This window comes from Echinops telfairi, unplaced genomic scaffold (assembly GCF_000313985.2).
Source record: "Echinops telfairi isolate 266 unplaced genomic scaffold, ASM31398v2 ScPeMD7_41;HRSCAF=154, whole genome shotgun sequence".
Taxonomy (NCBI): domain Eukaryota; kingdom Metazoa; phylum Chordata; class Mammalia; order Afrosoricida; family Tenrecidae; genus Echinops; species Echinops telfairi.
In genome coordinates, this window is record NW_022103939.1 from 1,315,134 (window position 1) to 1,326,513 (window position 11,380).

Here is an 11,380-nt window from a genome sequence, read left to right on the forward strand (position 1 = left end):
ATAAACAAGAAAAGTCTATGGAGTAATTCTCCATGGCTATTCTATAGCACAAATGAAAGACAAGTTAGCTATAGAATGAGTTTAAATTAAAATGTAACTTTCTCTAAACTGCTACATAACTGAAAGAGCCTAAGCAAAGCCAGTATTAGAGAATCCACTTACTATGATAATATTTTGCACCCCCAGTGGTAAAATCTCCAATGTTCAAAGTAAAAGAATTAGTAAAAGAACAGCAATATCAACTCAAATCTGACTTGTGGAGCAGCCAAACCATTTCACAATAGAAACCTGAGAATAAAACTCCACTCATTAATGTATCTCATGACTTAATAGAAGTTACTAAGCATGATATGATGAGATGATGACTTATTCTGTTTGCAGAATGTGTTTGTCTTATACAAGGTAGATTTAGGAATATCTTAAAGGACACAAATTTAGGAAGTCACCTAACATGGAGAGTAAGTTTAGTAGTGTATGCATGCTCGCTTCCAACTATATAGTTAGATTTGGGGCAGCGTCTGGTCTAAAACATGTTACCATATTAATACCCTATGTCTTAGAGAAGTGTAAGGGAAGTCATTGAGTTGTTAGAATTCTAAACCATGGATGTAATAGGAATTTCTAGGAAACAAACAGGAAACAATTTTGGAAAACCAAAGATTTCTTTTTTTTTCCTTTTTTCTTTTTATTTATTTATTTTTAGTTTTTAATTAAAAGATCATTTTATTGGGGACTCTTACAACTCTTATCACAATCGATACACCAGTTGTATCAGATATATTTATACACATGTTGCCATCATTCTTTTCTAGACATTTACTTTCAATTGAGCCCTTGGAAATATTTCTTTTTCAGGTAATTCCCAAGTTACTTTAAGTATATGTTTAGGATGTAAATAACTTCCCACTTGGTGCAAGTATAGGGCTTAAATATTTACTAGGAGAATCACAAAACAGAATTATTAGCTCACAGCAAATTTCTGAATATTCCAAGGTCTGGTTTACAGCCTACAGGTTGGCAATTCATACAGTCAGTGGCCCTGTGGGGAAACGGCCTAAGGAACTGCTTCTGCAAACATTATAGCCAAGAAAAGTCTGTGGAGTAGTTCCACTTCAGAACACATGGTGTCACCATGAATCAGAATTGCTGCAAAAGCAGCACATTCGGTACTTTTATTTTGGTCTTATAATCACTGTACTGACTGCAATTGTCAATGAAAAGAAGCCCAAGCTGATTTGAGTGATGGAAATCCACATCCTCCAGAGCAATATGGCCTACATCACATTTGAATGAGCAAAAACTAGGGAAAGATGTCATTAGAAACAAATAAAGGAGCCACATACACTCCACACACAATTCTTGACTGACTTTTCACATTTATGCATTAACTAGATACAACTCTTAATGTTCTAAGGATTATACTCCAAATTCATAAAAGCAGATACTGCAGTGAAGGGAATTTCTTGGGAGTATCCATACAATGCAAATCAACATACAGAAACTTTTAAAAGTGGGCACAATTATCACTTTAAGATTAAAACACAAAGGCACCTTAATTTAATAATTGGTTAAATGGACAACTGGATACTTTTAGAGCTTAAGCTTCTGATCATTATAACAGTAAAACCAAACAAATACATTGCTGGTAAGTCAAATTTGACTCACAGTGACCTTATCAAACAGGGTGGAACTCTAAACCTCTAGGGTTTCCAAGGCTGTAAATCTTTATGGAAGCAGACTGCCACCTTTGGTTTTATGCAGTGATTGGTGAGTTTGAATGGCCAACCTGTCAGGACCATTGGTTAGCAACCACTGTGCCATCAGTGCCCCTCGAGAACAGCAAAAAGAATGCAAAGGCCAGATGCCAATGGTGAGTTGAGTTTGATCACATCCACCCAGTCATGAAGAAGTTCAGCATACGTAGCTGTGGATTTTTAAATGACCATGGAATACCCATTACTTAGCTCAAACAGATAGTAAGACACAATTTATAAAACTTTCATGACTTGAACTCTCATATAATGTGTTGCTGTTGCACTGAAAAGCTCTCTTTTGACCTCCATCTGTTACCTTAGAAGATGTTTCCTCAAACAAACCAACAGAGGAGTGAATTAGTTGAGCCAGGTTGATCATAAGATTCATGTGATATGTTTGTGTAAGTCAGAAATAAATGAACACTTCATTATGCCCATGCTGGGTATAGTGAAGAATAGAAACAAAGTACAAAATGAAGAACAATCTAATTGTGCATGAACTTAATTTGGAAAGAGGTGACCGAGGTAAACATTCAATTGTGACAATTATCTCGTCTGGGAGAGAAGACAACTAGAAAATAAGGAAGTCATGATAAGAGACATACAGATGAATCTTCTCATTTCGTAAAAACCATTCAGACATACTCTCATACATGATGTCTCAGTGTGGTACTCATTGCATAGTATCTGCCCTAGAGGCTGTTATCAACCAAACTGACAGGTTATTATTATATCCAGTGAATGAAGTCACATTCTCTTTTGCTGCTTTGTTTCTTGGGTGGTTGACCATGGACAAAGAAGTCATGATTGCAGGGATAATGATGTGGACGAAGTATCATGAAATTCAGCATGGTTGATACACCTACTATTACTGGTACAATATGCAACCCACTAACAGTGAAGAATAATGCTGCACCCAGATATGATTGCATTGATCCACTAGCCATCTGATATGGTGTCTTGATTTCGAATTCTTTAGAACCATTATTGAGCCCTGGTAGCACAGTGTTTAAGGATTGGGCTGGGAACTGCAATGTCAGCAGTTAGAAACCCCACCCCCTCCAGGAGAGAAAGTCTTAGAAACCCACAAGGGCAGTTCTACCCTGTTCTGTCGGGACACACTGAGTCAAAATCGACTCGATGGCAGCCAGTGAGTGATAACCAACATCCATTTTCCCCAAGGTCTCTGTGTCCAGTCATCTGTCACGACGACCAGATTTCAATGACTGGGAAACCTGGAATAGCTAAATCCTAATAGATTTCCTATGTGTAAACGTGTCCCCATCCTCTACACCTTACACTTCTCCCACCTACACTTAGTTTTAAGGCCTTAAACAGAACCCAGAACAAAGGAAACCTTTACTTGTGATAATCCTTGATTCCACTGAAACATCTAAGAGGGGAAAAAATAAAACTTTTCCACACAAAAGACCACGATAAAGGCTAAATAACAAGCATAAAGAAATAGCATTAGTTTCCAAACCTTTCAAATATCTAATCCTCTAGTTTTCTACAGGTCATTATCCAGTGTCCAGAAATAATTGTCTATGTGCCCTTTATGCCTCCGTTTAATCTTTGGCAAACCTCAGAGTTCCATTTTCTCTTTACGATCATATATTTGTGAGGGAGTAGAATGTGATCATGCATTAACTAATATCTGATGGGATTTTGGACATGTTATCAGGAGGACCAGCCCCAGAAAGAGGATAGCATGCCTGGCACAGGAGAAGTACAGCAGAAGAAAAAGCAAACCCTCTAGACTCAACATAGCAATTGTGAAGATGGTGCAGGACGAGGCAGGGTTGAATTCTGTTGCACACATGGTCATTATGAGTTGAAATCTATTGCATGTCACCCAACAACAACAATATTTATTTTGATTTTAGAGAGTTATTAAAATTTTAATTTGATGGATTTTTTTTTGCATGAAGCCCTCTGATATGAAATTTCTTTGGGAACAGAGAACCAGTCACCAAGACCAAAATCTTGATCAGTATTTTACTCCAAACAATCACTCTTCTTTAGCGTCTGATTATAAAGTTCACTTTTTTTTTACAATCTTTTTTTTTTACAATTTCCTTTTTCTTTTTATTAATATTTTTAATAATTTTTATTGATAATGGTTCACATCTTTAATTTCTAGGTTCAACCTTTACAGATATTCTGTACATACATTACCTATTACAATCATTAGTTATATACATATATTAAAATAATATTATTAATGGTTTGGGTTATCTAACATTGTGAAACATCATTGTGTGACCACCTACCCCACATAAACGCTGAAGATGAATGTGTGCATAAGTAAGTGTGGTGAAGAAGGCTGATGGTGCCCGGCTATTGAGACCTATAGCGTCTGGGGACTTAAAGGCTTGAAAGTAAACAAGCGGCCATCTAGCCCAGAAGCAACAAAGCCCACATGGAAGCAGCACACCAACATGTGTGATCATGAAGGGCCAAAGGGTCAAACACCAAAGGCGGAGAGAAAAATCATATCCTCATCAATGAGGGTGGTGCGTGATAGGGACCCAATGCCCATCTCTAGACAACTGGACATACCTTGCAGAGGGGTAGTGGGGAGATGAGTCACTTAGGGTTCAGTATAACAATAATGAAACCCACAACCTTCCTCTAGTTCTTAAACGCTTCCTCCCCCCAACTACCAGGACCCCAATTCTGCTTTGCAGACCTGGCTAGACCAAATGATGCACAGCGGCACAGATGGGAATTGGAAACGCAGGGAATCTATGACAGATGAACCCCTCAGGATCAGGGGTGACAGTGGCGATACCAGGAGGGAAGGGGGGTGTAGAAAGGGGGAATTGATCACAGAGAGCTACATATAACCTCCTCCTCTCTGGGGGATGGGCAACAGAGGGGTAGGTGAATGGAGATGCCGGGCAGTGTAATATAAGATATAATAATAATTTATAAATTATCAAGGGTGCATGGGGGAGGGGGGCAGAATAAGGGAGGGGGAGAGGGGGAAAAAGGAAAATGAGCTGATTCCGGGAACCCAAGAGGCAAGCGAATTTTGGGAATGATGAGGGCAACAAATGTATAGATGTGCTCTACAATCTTAATTAACATTTATTTCTTACAAATCTCATTTGTATAGCCCCACTACAGGGCCTTCTTACAAGGTTTTTCTATTTATTATAAAATTATCCCAAACAATTGGTCTCTGTGACCAATTTAATTTAATCAAACTCATATTGTACCCAACTTTGAAAATCTATAAAAATATCAATTTCAGTAGATAGTCCCATAATCAAATAAAATTGATTACTTTAAACATAGGATAAAATTCAGTAATCTTTTAGTCAAAATTCTAAGGAATCTGCAACCAAATTAAGCTTCAAGACACAAATCCCAATAAGCTGTTACATAAAGCCTAAGTTAGAGTGAATCATTTTGATGAACTGCTACCAAGTATGTAGTTCATTGAATGGAATTGAAATTAATTTACTTCATTTCTTATTCTATGCCTTAATTGGTGAATGTCATAGTTTTGAATACAGTTTCATATTAGCATACACAAATTTTGCTGCCCACTAGAGATGGTGGGGATAATTTACAAAATGATAATATCATTTTCTCTTTCCAGCGCATCTTAGAAGCTTCAAAAAACCAACTCTGAGCTCCTGAGTTCTGAGTGCATATACTATGGGATTAAGGGCTGGTGGGATGATATTATGTAACACATTAAGAAGTACAGGTATAAGAGGCACCCTTGTCTCAGCCAGGTGTGTGACAGACACTACAACAATAGCTGTGTAGAAAAAGAAAATGAGAATAAGATGGGAAGAACATGTGCTCAGGGCTTTAGATGATGCCTCTTTAGAGTTCAGTTTTAGAACAGATCTTAAGATAAAGGTGTATGACAAAAGAATCATACCCAGGTCACTGCCCAAGCCAACCCAGGCCAGAACCAATTGGCAGGCCCTGTTGGGACTTGTGTCATCACAGGCCAGTCTGGTGACCCCCTGATTAGAACACAGACAGTGTTCAATCTCATTCCTAGAACAATAATTTCTCTGGGATGCCAACACAGGAACTGGGACTACCAAGAGGCCGTTCCTGAGCACCATGAACATGGTAGCTTTGATTATGAAGGCTTTGGTGATGACAGACGGGTATCTCAGCGGGTGGCAAATGGCCACATATCTATCCACAGCCATGCACAGAAAGATACCTGACTCCATGCCCAGAAAACAGTGGATGGCATAAATTTGAAGGAAGCATTCAGGAAGGCTGATGGACTTGTTATCAAACCAAAAAATGGACAGGATCTTAGGCATGATGGTGGTGGCCAAGCCCATATCTGTCACAGCCAAGATACCCAGGAAATGGTACATAGGCTGCACAGTAGTCATTTGATAGATGGTAAAAAGAATGAAGAGGTTGGCACCAAGTGCTAAGAAATAAAACATTGCCAGGGGCAGAGAAAGCCAGTGCTGCCATCTATGAATTCCTGGAAATCCCATCAGGAGAAACTGTAAAACATGTCCTTGAGAACTGTTGGAAACACTGAAATAGGTAGACATTGTTCTAGTGGGGAAAAAAAAGTATGGAATCTTTTATCAATATGATAAAGCACAACAAAAAATATTAGCTATATGTGTCTAAATTATATATTATTTTAAATACATAATTGGATTCAATTCTATAGAAAGATAAAATCTGAAATTTCTAGCAAAGTATATAAGTGTTTTTTTTGCTTACACAAGGGTGAGTTCAGATGAAATCTAAGCCATATATTTCACTTAACTATATTAAAAAAGTCTTCCTTAGTGTCTACTGAATAAATTTGTTGTTGTTAGCCATCATGGGGGCCTTATGCGCAATTGGAGCAGACCCTTGTACTCCATAGGGTTTTGATTAAATAATTTTCAGACAGAGATCACCGATCTGCATCTGTCTGAAAGCCAAGCAGAAACCTGTTCAGTATCATAGCAATACATAAATCTTACGGCCAGCGAGGTGGTGGCTGTATATGAGGTACATCAGTCAAGAATCAAACCCTGGTCTCCTGGATGACACGTGAGGTCTATCAATGAACCACCAGGGCGCTCAGTCAAACCTACACGTGCCTAAATCTGCACCAAACATTTTTTCCCTCGTAACACAAGAAAAATGTGAATACAAGAAAATCATTGTTTTTTCACTCAGGAATGTTCTTCTCCCTTGCGATGGGCTGCTTATCACTTTGAGGAATCTCATTGTTCCGTTGTTCTCTCTACTTATCTTTTAACTGGTTTCTTCTAAATAGTATCTAGCTGATAGCTTAGTAACACCCCTAATCTCCCACACCTGTTGTTGCCCTATATTAATATACAAGATCAATTTGATTTAGTTTTAAATGCACTGGTATCTGAGGAAATAGTAGACTAAGTCACATGGTATAGCAGCTGACCATCATTGAAATTCCTATGAATTCATTTATTTCCAAAATAGTTTATGAGGAAATTAAAAATATATATAAATCAGTTCATCGCCCTCTTCTCCACCTAACTCAGAATAAAAACCAATGTTGTTTTTTTTTTTTAAGGATCCACAAAATCTAGTGTACTACCGCTGCCTGACCTCGGCTTCTAAAATCCTAAAATCTTCCCATCCACATGCAGACTTACTGGCCTTCCAACTGCTTCGGAAAAGGCCCGGGCACTTCCTACCCTGGGATTTTTACCTTGACCCGGAATGCTCATTCACCAGATAGGCTAACGACCAGAAATGGAAGCTATGGCGGGACGGCCCTGTACCCTGGCTGCCCCTGAACCATTTCTGTTCACCATCGCCATTTCCATTGTCAGCGCCGGGAGGTCAGAGGTCATTCAACAAGTTGAAATGAATCTTTCGTATTTTAAAGCTCCATGGGTCAGGGCAGACAGTGCAATAGTTTGGCCCAGCCTTGGCACTGGTGCCTGGAGCCGAGCGGGAGAGGGGCAGACAAACTGATGTCTTGCTATCTAGGCTGGGCCTGCCTGTGAGCATTCATTTCTGTGTGATTTTCTTCAATGGGTGGAAGAGACTTGGAAAAATAATTCCATCATCACTCCGTTAGCTGCTCCTGACATTCTTCCTGCTCTCTCTCCTCTGCGTGGCCGTGGCTCCATTCTGGTGGGGTCTCACAGCTCGCCAGGCCATTCCTCCTCCTCCTCCTCTCTGCTCAGCAGCACTTCAACATGGCTGATTCTAAAGCACTTGAGCTTGCGCATCTGGGGACTTCTACCCTGTGCGCCAGATAGTGGGCTCACCCGCATGAGCGCAGACGCTGCTGTGTCCAAGGCATGAAACTGTGGGCCTTGCCTCTGCTGCAAGTAGAAAGAAACGTAACAGAAAATCACGTCTTTGGGTACTCTGGTTTTTATCAATGGAAAGCAGGAAGGTGCAGTTGTAATTTTCATGTCGTACCATACAGAGTTAAGTAAAAGATTCAGTTGTGACTTGTATTTCTCAGCTGATACTATGGGAAAGTTGCCTGAAAGATATGCCAGGTATTTGAAGAGGGGTGCAAATGATATCCTTATCATCAACATTATTTTCTTTCTTTAGCAATACCACTCCTGGTGAGCAGTGGCTTATGCTCTGAGCTGCTAACCACAAGACCAGCCCCTGACAGCCACCAGTCCCTCCTCTGGCGAGGATAAGGCTGTCTGTTCCTGCAAAGGCTCAAAAACCTAAAGGGGCAGTTGTCCTGCCCGATAGTTCCCTCTGGGTCCGAATCCACTGAAAGGCAGTGAGAGAGGCACCGGTGCTAAGGACGATTTTTATCTCCATCAGTTTTAGCTCAAATGTCAAATTTGCAAATGGTTTCCTGCTCGCATTTTAAATTGTACTTTCTAGCTTTTACATTGCATGTATTTGCATCTGACATATACTGTATATTGTGTTTTGTGTACTTTCCTCATCAAAAAGAACTCTTTGAAAGCAAGTATTTTTGCATGGTTCTTATTTTCATTTTTATGTGTGTCCACCTTTATATGTACTATGTAAAAGTAGTACTTATTATATGTCATTATATGTTATGTGAGTAAAAACCTCCAGGTTTCTGTGGCTTTAAATCTTTATAGGAGAAGTCGGCCTTGTCATTCCACCTCTGTGGCTGCCGGGCCCTGAACCACCCAACCTCGTGGTTAGCATCCCAACGTTAAATCACTACACCACCAGGGTTCACATACAGAATGAATGAACTATGTAAAAAGTCTCATAGGGATCCCAATGACATCTAGTAGATTCTGAATAGGACAAAATAGAACTGCCGCACAGGGTCTCCAAGCCCATTATCTTAGAGAAGCTGACTGCCACACCTGTCTTCCAGGAGAGTGTGGTGAGTTCAAACTGTTCAACTTCGGGGGAGCACTGCCGCACCAGAGCTCCTTCCAGGTCCTACAGTGAAGCCGATTCTCAGCAAAATACTTGTGCAGTTAAGAAACGGGCTAGAACACTACAAGGAATAATTGCCAAAGAAAAAAGATATGTGTGGCAGAATTAAAAAGGAAATTAAAATGGCCCAGCTCCTGATTCTCAAAGGCAGTAGGATTCCCATCAACCCCATTTCAATCAACATGCCGTCTCCACAGTGGTGTCACCGCTTTATAGCAGTTTCCGAATACGGCTCGATTTATGGTCTCGCTTCTGAAAAGTGTTTGCAAGGATTTCTCTCTGTTTTGTTCACTGTTTTGTAGAATGTGATGGAAACACGGTAGGCATTCGATATGCATTTCTTACATGGTGAGTGAGCATATTCCTGTGACATTTATTTCAAGAAATAAAGGGATTAAAGCTTCTTTCACTTTTCCCTCCATGACAGTCTTACATTCCCCAGAATATTCCCTCAACATACTCTGCTCATCATTTAAAAAACAGCTTCTACCCAAGAAGCAATAATTTTTACTTTCTTTTGCCCATTATTAATTGCTCAGTTGACTCAAAGGAGAATTTGTTCTTACTAATTTTAGCCACGGTATTATAGATCCAGGAAGTACTTTTATTTATTCTGTAGACTTTGAAACTATTGATCACATTCTGTTTTGAAAAACCACAGCTGTTTATTTTCTGATATTCCACAATAGTTTATTTGTTCCCTCTTGGAAGCGTTCCTTTATATTGATCTCTGAGAATTATCTGGTCTTCCTCCATTTTCGCTCCTTCCTAAGGAGAGACTTAGTCAAGAATTTATCTTTTTTATAGACAGCTTACCAGTTCATGGCCTTCACATTCTCTGTACTTGGAAATGAGCACAGCACTTATCCACAGTTCTTCACGGCTTCACATGTTCTCCACAATTAAAAAGTGCATTGATAGGACTTCAGGGTCACATCTGCAAAATCCTTAAGTAGCCATATTTAACTCCACAGAGGCTATTAAGATGGTAATGCTAGCCACCTCAGGGCTCTGTCCAGCAAACTTTCTTCACAATATCCAAGTCTATATATAGTGAACTTTTTGTTTATAGGTTTCCACCTATGAATTTTGTCTAAAGAAGAAATTGCCATATGAGCCTGCAGTAATGCAGGACTTAGATAAGGATGTATAATTTTACATATTTGAAAAGGCAATGAGGAGGAGACTGAAAAGCAAGCATGAGTTCCCCAAGGATTCAATCTTTTAAAATATGAACTTAATAGTGTATATATATGCGTGTTGGTGTTTGGAAACAGAGACATGTACTTTGGCAAAGGGATTTCCTACCATCAGTGTCCCTACAAAAAGAATATAGGGGCCTCAATAATTTGTATAAATATCTACCTTGATTTAATAAACAGAAATTTGGGAAATGGCTAAAAAAATTGGTTGTGATAGAACAAAATAAAGTCGACTGATGCTAAAGCATGCTTGGTGGTTTCTTTGCCTATACTGTGACTCAGATTCCTAAGTTTCAGAATTTTTTATGAAAAGTTGCTTTAAGGAACCCTGATGGTGTGAATTCAGTGCTGTGCAGCTAACCACAAGGTCAGCAGTGAGAAACTACCCACTGCTGTGTGGAAGAAAGATGAGGCTTTTTGGCCTTATAAAACTTTATATTCTTAAAAACTCTATGGGACTAGAGTTTTGGGTTGCTAAATTGGCAGTGAATTTTATTTTATTTTTTTACTCTGAGAGTCTACAGTACTTGACTTACTAAACCTTGATTCAAGGAAAGACATGTTCTTTTCCACCGAGACGTCAGGACCTTACTTTCTCATTTCTTGCCATTTGCAAAATTAGGAGCATTTTTAATATGATATAACCTTTTGCTTGTCTGTATGTATGTTTCCGTTTAGGACTATTTCCCTCTGTCTTATGTAAAACATATTTTAAGTTTTGTTAGCATTGTCTAGCTAGAAGGTATCTTTAAAATCATTTTATTGGGGGCTCATACAACTCTTATCACAATCCATACATACATCAATTGTATAAAGCACACTTGTACATTCATTGCCCTCATCATTCTTGAAACATTTGCTCTCCACCTAAGCCCCTGGAATCAGCTCATTTTTCCCCTCCCTCCCTGCTCATCCCTCCCTCGTGAACCCTTGATAATTTATAAATTATTATTTTGTCATATCTTGCCGTGTCCGATGTCTCCCTTCACCCACTTTTCTGTTGTCCATCCCCCAGGGAGGAGGTCTCTTGTAGAT

At 39.3% G+C, this 11,380-nt stretch overlaps 1 protein-coding gene across 1 annotated transcript; it reads right to left on the reverse strand.

The window, feature by feature from the left end:
• Positions 1-5,347: 5,347 nt before the first annotated feature.
• LOC101638661 (olfactory receptor 56B1-like) lies at positions 5,348-6,304 on the reverse strand. The gene has a single exon (XM_004717103.1). The coding sequence runs from the start codon at positions 6,302-6,304 to the stop codon at positions 5,348-5,350; it is 957 nt and encodes a 318-aa protein (XP_004717160.1).
• Positions 6,305-11,380: the final 5,076 nt, after the last annotated feature.